The 14,086-nt window shown below is 46.8% G+C and overlaps 1 protein-coding gene across 5 annotated transcripts in view; it reads right to left on the bottom strand.

The window, feature by feature from the left end:
- Nucleotides 1–147: 147 nt before the first annotated feature.
- The window catches only part of LOC136718337 (LIM domain kinase 1), a 46,762-nt gene continuing 32,823 nt past the window's right edge, over nucleotides 148–14,086 (bottom strand). For 4 of the 5 annotated variants that reach the window (XM_066696033.1, XM_066696034.1, XM_066696035.1 and 1 more), the window contains 13 exons: nucleotides 11,777–11,886; nucleotides 10,723–10,920; nucleotides 10,433–10,538; nucleotides 9,598–9,785; nucleotides 9,181–9,367; nucleotides 8,315–8,401; nucleotides 7,113–7,244; nucleotides 6,734–6,793; nucleotides 6,230–6,295; nucleotides 5,753–5,921; nucleotides 4,979–5,034; nucleotides 4,511–4,668; nucleotides 148–4,177 (listed from right to left, as the gene is read on the bottom strand). In XM_066696033.1, the coding sequence (XP_066552130.1) occupies nucleotides 4,015–4,177; nucleotides 4,511–4,668; nucleotides 4,979–5,034; nucleotides 5,753–5,921; nucleotides 6,230–6,295; nucleotides 6,734–6,793; nucleotides 7,113–7,244; nucleotides 8,315–8,401; nucleotides 9,181–9,367; nucleotides 9,598–9,785; nucleotides 10,433–10,538; nucleotides 10,723–10,920; nucleotides 11,777–11,886 (1,680 nt within the window). In that variant the 3' untranslated portion in view covers nucleotides 148–4,014. Of the gene's footprint in view, nucleotides 4,178–4,510; nucleotides 4,669–4,978; nucleotides 5,035–5,752; nucleotides 5,922–6,229; nucleotides 6,296–6,733; nucleotides 6,794–7,112; nucleotides 7,245–8,314; nucleotides 8,402–9,180; nucleotides 9,368–9,597; nucleotides 9,786–10,432; nucleotides 10,539–10,722; nucleotides 10,921–11,256; nucleotides 11,343–11,776; nucleotides 11,887–14,086 lie in introns of those variants that run through there. The other variant, XM_066696037.1, reaches the window with a different exon arrangement.

The following is a 14,086-nucleotide window of genomic DNA, read 5'->3' as shown; positions in this document are numbered from 1 at the left end:
ATTTCATTGTTGCATAGTGTTTGCGCTCACACGGACATGCAGATCTTATATGTTGGTGCTTTATTTTACAGCTGCTCCTGCAAACACCTACATGTAACCACTAGAATAATCACAGCAGTTTAACTAAAAATAACACAGAGACACAGATTTAGTTTTCGTAGGGAGCGGTTGTTTTATTCCAGCTACAGTGAAATACAGAGTCGTCTCCTCGGACTCTCAAGCTTCACTTCCCGGATTAAAGTGCACATTTTTTTCACAGCTTGTGTAACAACAAAATATCATCATCTTCATCAACAACAAGAACAAAGACAACAACAACAAAAAAACCTAAACATTTAAATTAAATAACAAAAATCATAACCCTCAAATGAAAGGAAAGAAAATGGAGATATGACAAATATAAAACATGATATGCAGAACAGGAGAGAATATAATCAAAACAGGATCTGAGCAATGGTATAAAATCTATACAAGCTTACACATCGTTATATAAAATAATTTTGAACAAACTAGCTACAAGTCGTTGGCAAGGCTAGCGTAAAACAAAGGCACAGCTATGTTCAGAGGTAACGATCCTTTGTAAAGAAATACAGTGGCAAAGCGGTTTTAAGCCATTGGTATTGGACTGGAGAAAAATGTCAAGGCCATTAAAATAGACACATGACGATTGAAAATGATAAGACTGCTACTTAATTCGACTTTGGCTGCAGTGCAATAGAAAACTTCAACCCCCCCGCTACTTGCAAGCCTGGTGCTGGATGACAGGTTTCCACTGGCTGGTAGCAATTAGCCTCCATCAAAATGAAACCAAGTCGTAAAACACTGGCTTTGGAGTTTGTGATTGGCAGGTGGGTCAAAGTTTTCATTTAATGCGGATCTTCGACAGGAAGCTGCTTCACGGTGAATTTTGAGGTGCAGCCTCAGTACAGTGTGGTCCTGGATAAAAGCCTGTGTTCAGGAGCGAGAGCGTTCAGTTCAAGAACATCACAAGACTTGGGGCGGTTCAGCAAGTCGAAAACACAGTTCTGGGCACAGATGCGGCCAGAAGATAAATTCTGTGAATACAGTTTGACACAGGATTTCTTTATCAAGGGATCAGTCTGCAGGCAGTAGGGTTTCCAAAGGAAATCTGTCCTTTCTGTAGCAAACAGCGAGTCGAAGAATGTGAAATGCTATAACGTTTTAACCCGCCCCCCCTTAAGGTCCTTAATCTGCTGGCTGTCAGCGCAAGAGCTGCAGGAGCTAGAACAGGAGTCGTGCAATTGTTTACTATTTCCTCCTTGTGTAAGAAACTGATTGAAGGAAGCTACGGTATAGAACAGGGGTTCCCTATCCTGGCCTTAAAGGAGCCCCCCCCCCCACTGCTGGTTTTTGTTCCAGCCGAGCTCTCAATTACTCAACTGATTCTTAATTGAAGTAACAATCTGCTTAGATATGACTTTTAAAATGTTGTAATAAAAGAGTTGGTTCTTTAATAAGTTCCTTATACAATTCTATACTTAAATTAAAACCCCTACTATTCAAAATAATTTAAGAAATTCCTGCAATTAAGACTTCAATTAAGTACCAGCACGGAATCTGTGGTATAGATCATTGCATGATTTGAATTGATCAGTGACAGTAAATGTATACTGTCAGGTAAAGTAAAATGAGGAAGAACAATGGCCTGAGTTAATGGGCAAGTTGTTCCACCCACAGTATTGATGTTGGCTTTCTCAGTGAATGAGAAATACGATTTATTAAAGAGAACACAAAACTGAAAATTAGATGTGTTTTCCTGCATTGTTTCAGTCCAGCACAATACAAAGAAGAGCAACTATCTTTCAGTGTCTTATATTTTTTCTTCTGCGTTTGCTACAGCGGACGACTCCCTGGATCCCCTCATGTGAAAGGCTCCATCAGTGACTTGCATTCATTAAATAACCAACTTTCCTCAGTAACCAAAGAGAAAAGAGAAAAAGAAAATCCCATACGGGATTATGTTCTCCAAAATATAGTGCAAATTAAAAAAGAAAGAAAAGAAAACCTATAAAGGAAAGAAAAAGATTACAGTGGTTCCCCATTCATAAAGCGATGCTGTGGTAATCATTAATTGTTTTTCCGTTGACTGGTCTCGGTTGTCTGTACACCTTCTCTCGTTACGGTGAGTTTGTTAAAGGTTACAAGAAGAGCTTGGTTCGAAAGCATTAGAAGTACAAACACCTAGCCAGCATGCCATGCAGTCATCCCGGAGCGAGGAAGCTTCTTATACATACACACACAAACGCAGACATTGACAGGGACGTATTTACAGCGGTCAGACTTGGTAAACCTTGGGAAACTGTTGGCTAGGAATTCCACGCTGTGGCGAGAAGCGGCCGAGTCTCCACAGCCGAGACTGGGCCCTGGACTCCACCACTTGAACTCCTGGCCCATTCCCTGGGACGCCACACAGTACACAGACAAAAGGTACGAGGAAAGTAGTCTCGGCAGTTTCAAAAGTTTTATTCTGGGCGAGACGTGTACAGTACGGTTCAAAAAAACGATTCCAGGACAGATCGAATCAACGCTGAAGCTCGGACTGCGTCAAAACGCCCCAGAGTCCGCTATACAACGGGAGAGAGTGAGTGTGTGTGCGTGTGTGTGTGTGTGTGTGTGGAAAGTCCTCAGTCCCAGTCCCAGAGTGTTAGTGGTGCCACAACAACACAACATGGAGTCACGGTTTTAAGAAGAGCTGGGAAAGGGAGACACGGCACAGGAAGCGGACTTCCTTCAGTTCATCTCCCCCAATAACAGCAGCAATACAGATGCCACCGCAAGCCTCACTCTCAGGAATCGAAGACGACAGGAAGAGCTAACCTATCACCTAGCGAGATTTTTTTTTTTTCTTTTCTCCCCCCCCCCCCCCAACCCAGATTTTTCATACACAGAGCTTAATAAAAATATGGCGATGCAGCATCAATATATAAAATATTTCTGTACATATATAATATTTCAAACGTGTACTGTACACAATACCACAGAGTATATACAGTGATGTGGGGCTGAACACAGGACTCTTTAGCTCCACGGGAAGAATGAAATAGAATCATAATAAAAATACAAATAAAAAAAAGTTTATAAAAGCATCCGATGGAAAATGTGATCGTGCGAGGCGGTTCGTCTACAAAGCTGTAACAGTGAACCGATGAGACTTGGATCGGGACGTGTACATAAAGGCCACTGCTACATGGAATGTGTGACACTACTTCGGAGATCATGTTGGGAGACACGCTAGCGGTACGGACCGGAAGTTACTTTGTTGCTCTAGTGCCATGGATTCTGGAAAGCACACGTAACTAACAAGGTTTATACTTTGACCCGAAGGGGTACTTTTACAGGCATGCATCGTTTCTTCTTATGCTATACTTTTATTCTACAGTTCGATATCAGTTTCAACCTGTGATACGGCACAGATAGATCCATTGCATTGTAATGGTTTGCGGTGTTTCGAGAGCAGTTTCAACGATATATATATATATAAATGACACGCCGTAAGCCTCCAGTGATGAGACGAGACGTCCGAGGTGAAGCAGAAACAAGCCCCGCTCTCCTCCCGACTGCAACACTCGTAGTGTTTTCACAGAGAAGGCATGGCGTGTCTTAAAAAAGCTAATTGATTTCAGTCTTAGCATTACAATACACAGGTTTTTAATAATACCTAGGATAACTACGTTAACTACAGGAATCTGACATTCCACAGGCGAGAGCCGCTACCATGAAGCGAAATTCCCAGTTTGACAAGGTGAAAACAAAGTGCCTTTTGCTCATGAACTTCGGAACCTCAGAGAACATGCCCACTGCCTCCTGGATCTCCCCGGAGTGGATAGTGATGGCGGAGGTGTCCCCCGGGGGTCACTCGCGCCTACACCTACGTGTGTGTGGCGCCCTGACTGAAGTGGGTAGGTCGTGCGTGTGCGTCTCTTTTCCCCCCCCGGCAGGAGCCACACAAGTTCGGTTCCTGCATCTCGCCCCACCCCCACCCCGGTGCCGGGGCTACTCTGGGTGCTCGGGGTGGGTGTGGAGCCCGTTCTCGGCGCGCAAGTTGTTCTGCCAGAAGACGCGATGGAGCTGATCGAGTTCTGATGTTAGCGGGAGCCGGATGTCCAGGTGCATCTTGAGGTTCTCCAGCCACTCCTCCAGCTTGGCAAAGGAAGGTCTGCAAGCAAAGCAGGCATGATCGTTTAGCTCCACATGTAGTGCAACAAGACGCTCAAGATTTGAAACTTCACCCCTTAACCTAAAACTTGGCAAATCTTGGGTAATGGTGCAGAAATGCCACCCCAACCCTACTGGAAGTCTAAGCTTAGCGGGAACTCTGACCCCAACCCTCGTCCAGACTTCAAAGTCTCTCTAATTTGATGCCTACAAGTCATTCTATCGAAAAAAGATGACGGTAAAGTCATAAGTCATGGTAAACCCATTCCTATCTGGACCTGCAAGTCTAAAGACACCCCACTGTGCAGGGGCTCCCCGCCCGTAATCATCTCACCGTTTCTCGGGGTCCAGGTCGCAGCACAGGGCAGCGATGGGGAAGAAGGAGGCGGGGCAATCGGCAGGGCAGTACCGGTCCAGGAAGCCCCTCACATTCAGGCCGAAATCCATGGTCCGGGGCAGGTAGTCCGGATCTGCATTTACCCTCCCGATTATCTGCGAGGGACGGGATCAGGGAGAGGCGCTGGGTTAGCAGCTGGCAGGGGAGGCGGTTCAATCCTGGCTGCTTTCGTTCCCCACATGAAGAGAGCCGCCCTCCAGCAGCCTCTCATTGAGATTCACACGCAACCTATTTATAAAACACCAGAACTATGCGGACGATTTTACAGCCGCTGTTTGTAACCAGAATGAGTTTCACAATGCTCTGAACTCGAGACATGAAAGGAGATGTAGTTTAACGATACTCCATCAACACTTACTAAGACTATCGTGGTGCCTGGCTGGATTTCACACAGCGGTCACTCACCTCACACAGGACAATGCCGAACGAGAAGACGTCCACCTTCTCATCGTAGCTCCTCCCTTAAGAAAGCAGTGAAAGCGGTTAGAGACCAACGTCACACTTCCCTACTGCCCTGCCTCTAGACAACCAGACAGACCTAGAACAAGACTATTAAAACTACTTTCAGTCAAGCCACAAGGTTTTCAGTTCTTCATTTGCAACGCTTGGGAAGTCATCGAAAACTTGGATGACCTTCAGCTGTAGGACAGACCCCATGACAACTGAAGACCACTCGTCAACCAGTAGAGACGTTGCTCAACCTGAACATCATCGCCTGCTTGTTACCCACTGCGCCGTGGGATTAGGCACCGGTTCTCATGCTGCACAGAAAACCGCACCCCCGCAGGCAGAATCGCATGCAGCTGCGGCTCACGACGCCACAAAGCATTTTTAACACTTATAAATAGCTGCTGAAAACAACCCCCCATGTTTGTAGGTCATCTGTATATTATCCTCCAGCTATTATTCTTCTGCAGCAGCACCAAAACAAAATCCCATTACAACAGTGGCTTACTGGAGTGCATTAAAAGACAGTATAAATAATAATAGCTGCAGCAATATTGCGAGGAAAGAAAAAAAGAGGAAAGTGGTTACATTCCAGAAGCAACCTTTTACGGGCGTTTTATGTCGTCTGTAAATCTCCCATCAGGATTTGGCCAATAATGGCACAAATAATCCAGAAATCAAGCATGACAAGATCGGCCCGTCCTCCCCTGACGGCCTGTCCCCCCAACTCACCATGGATCATCTCTGGGGCCATCCAGTACGGGTTGCCCACCACGGTGTACCTCTTCCTGCGGTCGGGTTTCTTCAGCCCAGGCAGCCTCCCAGACGACAGCCGGTCCTGGTTCTTGTCTTCAACCATGAGGCGGGCCAAGCCGAAATCAGCCACGACCACACTCTTGTTCTGGGGACAGGAGGTCAGGAGAACAGTCAGGAGAAGGCCTCAGTTATCCCACTGCTGGCACCAATATCTCCCTCAACTTTAACTGTCTGTCCACTCTAAAGCAGTCAGGGGTTTCAGTTAATTCATGTAGCTGAAAAACTAGATCATAATAATAATTAAAAAAAAAAAAAAAAAAAAAAAACTTCCCTCACCCTGACTACTTACCCGGCCTGTCGTTCTAGTTTTTGTGGTCTATGCTACTTCTCAAACCAACTACCCAAAAGTATTTCCAAAAAACACAAACAAGGCTCTGACAAGATGACTCTCACCTCTCGCACGAGACAGTTGTAGGAATTCAGGTCACGATGGATGATGTTCATGGAATGCAGATACGTCTAAAAGACACATCAACACCAGGTAAGGAAACAGAATGGGGCCAATTTCCTCCACAAGAGGCACATTTTATAAACATCTGTCACAGTCTCCATGCTTTTTTGTTTAAATAAATGTTTCGACGACTAGGATGTCTTTGAAAAAGAGATTAGAAATGGAGCTGAGTTACGGATTGCTCATCTTTAGCATTAGACATTTACCAGTGAGATGAAGACAGGAGATATTCACTGTATTGTGTTATAGTGTGTGGTGAAATGTTTACTTACTGTACTATTGCATATAAACACAAGGGGGCAGTATAACACAATATGTAGCACTACAATCATTTACTGCGCCACAGTACAGCCTTGCTTTCCAGTTGCTATCAGGGCTTGGGTTTGAAGCAGGAGTTTGTTTGATTAGTGTGTGCAGACTGCAGTACACGCTCTCCATCGACATACCATTCCAGCAGCGATGTCCTTGGCAAAACTCACTCGCTGGTTCCAGGGATATTTAGAGTCCTATAGACCGGAAATAAACAACAAATTGTCTATCAAAATAACTAGACTTTCATATAATAAAACACTTGAACTGTCCCACCTGCACAAAGCAGGAGAAAAGCGTGATGAAACATGAATTATTACTCCTCAGAGGTCATGTTTCTTCCTGGCTAAGATCAATATGGAAGGCCCAGAGAACAGGGCAGCCGCTATGGGCTGTTCAGTTTGGAAACATTCCCAAGGGCCTCCCTGCACCCCCTGCAGGAACGGCACGCTGAGGGGACACTACCTCACAGGGCCCCCAGCGCTCCCAGGGTCCCCAGAACACATGGGAGCTCACCATCTTTTTGATGATCTCCCTCAGGGTGCCCCCTTTGATGTACTCGGCGATGAAGTTGAGCCTCTTGTCCTTGTACAGGACGCCGATGAACTTCAGCACGTTGGGGTGTTCGAGGCAGCGCATCACCTTCACCTGAGGACCACAGAAGAGGAAATTAAAAAGTACATTCTGTATCTGATTTGCATTCTTCCCACCGATGTATTAATTGGCTTGTTAGTGGTGTATTAACTGGTTTGCCGTCGCATTCTGTGCAGTACGAATTGCAACTATTTGCATGGCTTTTGGCCTTACTTGGTCTAACGCTCTCATTTGAGCAGACATCCCCGCATTGCACAGAATCATCTCAACCTCTCACTATACAGGGGACTGCACTACAGTGTTTGAAGGCCACTCGTCTTCCAGTTTTTATCTTAACCAGTAAACTGTTTATTTTCTGCATAGGTTCCCATTTCCCGACTTTCCTCAGTGATGGGTCACAAACCTATCAAACCTGCCCATTAAGATCTCTGTGGGGAACCAAGATTAAGGACAAGCTTCTGGATTTGACAGTACGAATAAAAATGCACTTGACGTGAGCGACTGACCGGCTTTAAATATAGTGCGCCACACGACGCGGTGAAACAACTGGGAGCAAGGCCAATACTCTCACAACGAACGCAGTGGCTCTCTGGCACTACACAGCTCTGTGACACCAGGTTGACGGCAGACGAGTCAGAAACAGTCCCTTTGCACGTCTTTGCATCATTTTGCTAGCTGTGCATGTTCTCTCTCGATACCGGAAGGATCCCTCCACCCTTGTGAGCGCCCGGCCCTGCTCTGTGAGGGAGGCCAGGGGAGGAGCGCAGGGAGGGGTGCGAGACGGGAGGCGCTCTGCCCAGCTGTTTCCTCCGCTGGCTCCGGTTCAGCTTTTTTCAATTTTAACTTCTTATAGATCTTTTTTTCTCTTTTCTCTGCCCGCGTTCTTCACCAGCTGGTCCCTAATGTTCTAAATAAGGAGGTATAAACTGGCAAAGCTGAAAATAGACCTCAGCCAACACCCTCCCACTGCCTCAGCCTGGAATGTGGTCAGACTAGCCTTCTGTTAGAAAGACACGGTATCTAGATATGCAAACTAGATACCTTATGCAAAATCAATTCCTTCTCATAACTCACTCCCCTGCCCTATCTTGACAGATCTCTTCATCTCTGTCAGAGTCACGGACCTCTTTCAGGAAAGTCCTCTGAGTTTCATCATCGAAGCGGATCAGCTCCTTCATCACCATCACCTCCCCGGTCTCTCTGTGTGTCACCTGACAGGAAGGAGAGAAACAAGGTCAGTGAATCTTGCATCACGGACCTGGTGAAGCCATCCTGACTCACGGTCTCGCCTTCTCTGAACTCTTCCAACTGTTCACCCCACACATACAAACGATAATAAAAATAAACATTAAACACAATGACTGTGAACACGATGAGGAAGAGTCACCAGCCTGTGAGACGTAAAATAGAAAGCATCCTTCTGTGCAGGACCCAGACGTTTTGAGACGCAGACTAATTTTTGGTTCGTGGCCAAACATTTGTGTCCAAACACTTGAAACTGTGCACTTTATTTAAAGAGAAGCCAGATTGAGTCGTGCAAAGATTGTGCCTTTCTGGACATCTGTAGGAGTCTGCAGTAAGAAGCCAAGCTAAAGCACCGTCCAGGGCGCTAAACTTTCTCACTCTGCGATGGCGCTTCTAGGGGCCAACGCTGAACGTTTTAAAACGAAGTTGAAGGATTAGGATCACATGAAAACCAGAGAGGCAGAGGGGGGCCCTCTACTGTGGGGGAATAAATGTCTCTGCTGTCACCAGCTGTTGAGAAAATATACAGCAGCCACCAGAGCTGGTCTGCTGACGCACATTTAATTTCAGCTTATACTGTATTGGTATTAAACTGCATTTGACCAATTGCTTTAGGTTTATCCACCCTCTGCTTAATGCTGCACTGTATCATCATAATATAAAAATAATATCCATTAAATGTCCCCTTGGACAGTGGTGGCAGACAGAATCAACACCACGGTCAGGTCCAGGTCCGAGAGCGTACCTTGATGGCCTGCCCGAAGCAGCCCTTGCCCAGCACCTCTCCGTGGATGAGGTCGGATGGCCGGAATATGCGGTGCGTCCGGTTGGTGACGATGCGCAGGGACTCGGAGCGCCCGATGTCCTTCCTATGGGAGAGGGGCGACGCCGTGTTGCTGGAGCAGGGGGACTTGTCGATGCTACAGCTGCGCCTGAACCGCAAGATGAGGACGGGGGAGGGAAAGAGAGAACAGTTTAGCTGAGAGGCCATTATTTAATTCATCAATTAATTAATTCTAAAATTGAGAGAATTACCACAGACACCAGTTCTACCACGTGTGACTGAACCGGTCACTGCTGTGGTCAAGTGTAAGGATGCCTCCTGCTCTCTCTAACAGTTGAGTTCGCTCCAGCCACCCCCACATACAATCCCAGGTCTTACGTGATGACCCTGGAACGGATTCCTGCGACGTCAGCATTGGGGGCGTGCGTCACCGGCCTGATGGGGCTGACCACGTCCGACAGGGGGCTGGCGCTGCCCAGCTCCTCCCCGGAGCCGCCCAGGTCGTGGGGGTCGTGCTCGATGGTCAGCTGCAGCAGGCGGCTGGTCTCCTGGATCAGCAGGTCGATCTGAGAGAGGGGGTGAGAGGGGAGAGGGTGGGTTTTGATGAAACGTCATCTCTCCAGCTCGGTCCGTCGGTCCTACGTGTCCATATCGCAGAACCACACTGCCGCCCAGCTGTCTGGGCCCGGTTCCACAGCACGGATATTACGCAAATGGAGCTGCATTTTTGTCTCTGTGAGCTCAAGGATATAGAAGTGCCTATCAAGATCTGACGGACAGATATCTCAGGAACTCAAGGCAGCCTGGTTTTGCTGATACCACACAAGACCACACAATGATGCAGCTGAAACAATGGGGACTCTAAGACCAACATCAATAGCCTAACGCCTGGATCAAAATGTAAAAGCTTCACCAAAAAGATACATTCCTGAAAACAACACTCTTAAAACAACCTAAATGTAACCATAAGACCTTTTCTACATTCAACTCTGTCCCTAATTAAAATTCACCGCACTCAAAAAATCCATGATCTTATAACCGTGATACAGGTATAACTAGATGAAACCTGCACAACAATGAATGTTACATTCACAACACGAACAGGATCTGAAAGTGGAGAAGAGGGAAGAGAGAGCAGACGGATATAAATAACACAGAGGTGCATTCTGGAATGTTCCCTGGGAATCCCCCGAGTTGGCGACGATGTCATTACCTCATCCAGAGGAACGTTCCGGATCGGGGTACCGTTGATCTCCAGGATCCGGTCGCCCACATGGATCGAGTTCTTCACGTCTGGACTGATGCATTCCTTGTCCACCCTGAGAGAGCAAAACAAAACGGAGAAATGCATAGAACTGTTATAAACTCCACTTCCAGCAACCAGGCGATGCTCACAGCATGAATATTTCAGTGTGAACATCTAACACAACTGAAGTTGAGCAGCTACAGAATCAGCGTCACGCTCAGCCAGCGAGCCGCTCTCCTCGAACCCGGGGCACCTACTCGGAGACTCGTACTGTGTGGCCAGGCTCGGAGCCGAAGCCGTTGGGGCTGCAGGTCTGGTCGATGGACACGGAGATGCCCCGCTTGCCATCGGTGGAGGCCGGGATGGATACCAATGTCACGGTGTGGGGGATCCTGGAGCACGGGGAGTCGGGTAGCGTCACCGGGGTCACGATGGTCTGGTAGTAACAGTGCCCACTGGAGGAGGGAAGGAGTCAATGCACAATAAGCAGAAAGCAGGGACAGACTAGGACACACACACACCAACCTCCCCAAAAAACAGACCAACTAAGCTAGTCATTAGTGAGCAAACAGGCATGATTAATCTGATCAGCAGATTGACTGTGTTGGTTGAATGTCATGTCTTTTTATGACGTAAAGTGGACAATACTGCTGTACGGTGTTTTCCAACAGTGTCTGATAAGATTTTTCTATACAAGCTGTGCGGAACAGAAAACCCAAGTCCTACAATCTCTCCTATATTATCACTATCTCATCCATCTACTTGGTTTCACTGCGGTGCCAGCAGCTCACCAGACAATGGCACTCAGTCTCTGGAATATCTCTTCCCTCTCTGGGGAAGGACTCTTCCTCATGGTCCCGGTGTCGGTTCTGTATTCCTGCAGTGAACATGTAAACCGTATCTCCGGAAGGCATTACATGCAGATCACATCCAAAGCAAATTAGGACTTCATTAACAAAATCGTTCTGCTTGGTGTGTTCGGTTAATAGGAGTTAATGCACGATCTGGCGTTCCTTCCCACTGCAATATGTCATGAATGTATAAAACCCAGTGAAGGGGTGACCTGCCACAGTCTGTAGTGGCTAAAAATACCTTCGGGGGAAAGATCAGTCAGAGATAAAGCAAAGCACACCCTCATCAGACCCTTTCTAAGATGCTACTAGTAGACAGTAAATGACTCAAAAGATAATAGTCCTTCCAGTCTTATTTAAATTGTCTCTCAAACAGAGATAACGAGTCTGACACCCACCCCTCAAGCACTCAAGAGTTTAACTAAAGATAAGGGCCATCGAGGCTCTGTTCCTCACTCACCAGTACAGCTTGGATCGCTCCACTAGAGCGTAGGTGTCCCCATCTCCAATGAAAGCCCGACAGCTCAGACAGGTAAAGCACTCGGGGTGATATTTCTGCTCCCCTGCGACCTGGTAACCAAGACAGAAGACAACGGACAGGTAAACAGCTGTGAAAGCAACAACTGGTTGAGTGTCTCGTGCACAAAATCGTTACAAAGTGGTGATGCTCACAGATGAAGCGGTCACAATTCAGCTTCTGTGATTTTGGTGTCACTACACGTGAAGGACCAGATGATTTCCTAATTAATTCCCCCTCGATTGCCACACGAGAAAAGCAAACGCTATTTCCTGTTGCATGTGATTTCTGTCATGAAAGGCCACTACTTTGTAAAAAGCGTTACCTTTCTTAAATCAGAAACTGAAATTACATCAACCAGGAGCTTCTAGTCTGAGACACTTCGGTATTTCATGCAATATGTGTAGGATAACAGTCACAGTGCGATTGCACCCCCCATGGTGGTAAAAACAGCCACTGCTCGGCTGCCCCGAACACATATTGACATCATCGCAATGGCCATCTCTGCCTGCTGCGCGGTCAGGAGCCCCACTTGTAAAACACTGGGAAATACAGCAATACTCTCAGCTGTGAAATTGGTACCAAGATTGCATCTCCATCTGGCGGAACGACAAAAAAACTAAGCGTAGGAGGAAGTCACGGTGCTTTTCTGAATGGGACGGGACACACATAATAATAAGCATATAAAAGAAAAATAAATCTATGGGATATATGGTACAAGCCATTTCAAATATATGTAAAAATGAATTAAAATGAAAGCCCATGTGAAACTGCACCAAGGCAGCCATCTGTGTCCTTCAAACAACCATGGAAACAAAGCAGAGGCCACATGGACCATCCCGGCGTCTGTATGCGGGACACGCTCGTCAGGATCTGATTAGTCTGAAGCAGAGATCGGTCTGGTAAATCCCCAGAAATAGAGCAGACCGAGACAGCGTGCTTGACAGGTCTCATGAGCTGAAAACCAATCGGCCTCTCACTTCAAAACAGCAAAGGAGAGACTGATGATGGTTTGCGGGGGAAGGGGGCAGACAGGGAAAAGGGCAATACACATCGGTAGAGTTTGGCGAAGCCTGTTTGGAAATACGAGTGAAGCTGTGCTCTGCAAAATCTCACCCTCTGTTCATTTGCGGTATTTCACCTCAAAAGACGGGAAAAGCAGCACAGCGCCACGCAGGCGGGACACTGAAACACCGTCCGAGGGGTCTGACTGACACGCAAGATGCACTTCAGCATGATAAGGGATATTCTGTGGTTAACCTGTACAGTAAGGGTAAACAGCGGGTTGGATGGCAGTGTGAGACAGTGGGGGTGCTGTGGAAAGACGCAGCATCTGGCAAAGACCACCTTCACGTACAGAGGTGCTTTCTGAAGGCAGATGAAGGGGCTAACCTACATTGACATGTGACCTTAAGGCCATTCCTACCTTCATTTATACCCCTAATTAAACCTTAACCCTGACAGATGTCTGTGTTTACTTGGGACTCTAACCCAGCCTGGACCAAAATGTAGCCATAATTTCATCACTAAACTTTAGTGCAAAACGTAGCTAAATTACATAACACTCCCAACATTACCTTCATGTAAACAATACTTTTTTGACCACGATCTGTATCCCTAATTAAAACTCACCGTTGCCAGATGCTCACATTATGAATAAAAGATTAAATCAATGTAATGGAGAATTTGTCTTTAAACATCCCAATCTCCGGTCTTCTCTCTCCTGTGGGAAAACCACCCGTAATCGGCCCCGAATCTCTGTGTCTGGATGAGAACATGAAACCAGAAGGGAACAAGTGACAGCAGTGCAGCATCTGGCAGGTCTCTGTGGAGATGCGGAGGAGGTGGTCAAACGGCCCATTTGGCTGCGAGAAACCGAGCAACGCAGGGGTCTGCGGAGAAGGGCTGGCTAAAAAAGCATGTGTAAATGTAGAGAGGATCCTAAAGCTTTTATATTATTACGATTGTTTTCTTGGAACTGTTCTCTGTAAGCTGCAGGTGAGTTGACTGGCTGTGCAGACGCTGTGGCTGATGCTAACGAGACGTGGAGTGGGAGCTGAAGAGAGCGAACTACAGCGGGCAGGACGAGCACACGGCAACGACACTCACTCCCCCAGACTGTCTGTAGGTGGGCATTAAAACTGCCCAGGAATTAGAAAAGGAGGAATTAATTGGAAGTGGTATGTGCTTACTTGCACATACATACACACACACACATGAAATGATTCACTTTGATGATAAATCTAGCTAAGA

Source organism: Amia ocellicauda, chromosome 22 (genome assembly GCF_036373705.1).
Source record: "Amia ocellicauda isolate fAmiCal2 chromosome 22, fAmiCal2.hap1, whole genome shotgun sequence".
Taxonomy (NCBI): domain Eukaryota; kingdom Metazoa; phylum Chordata; class Actinopteri; order Amiiformes; family Amiidae; genus Amia; species Amia ocellicauda.
The sequence above is the reverse complement of the archived record's forward strand: the minus strand, read 5'-3'. Positions and strand labels throughout refer to the sequence as shown.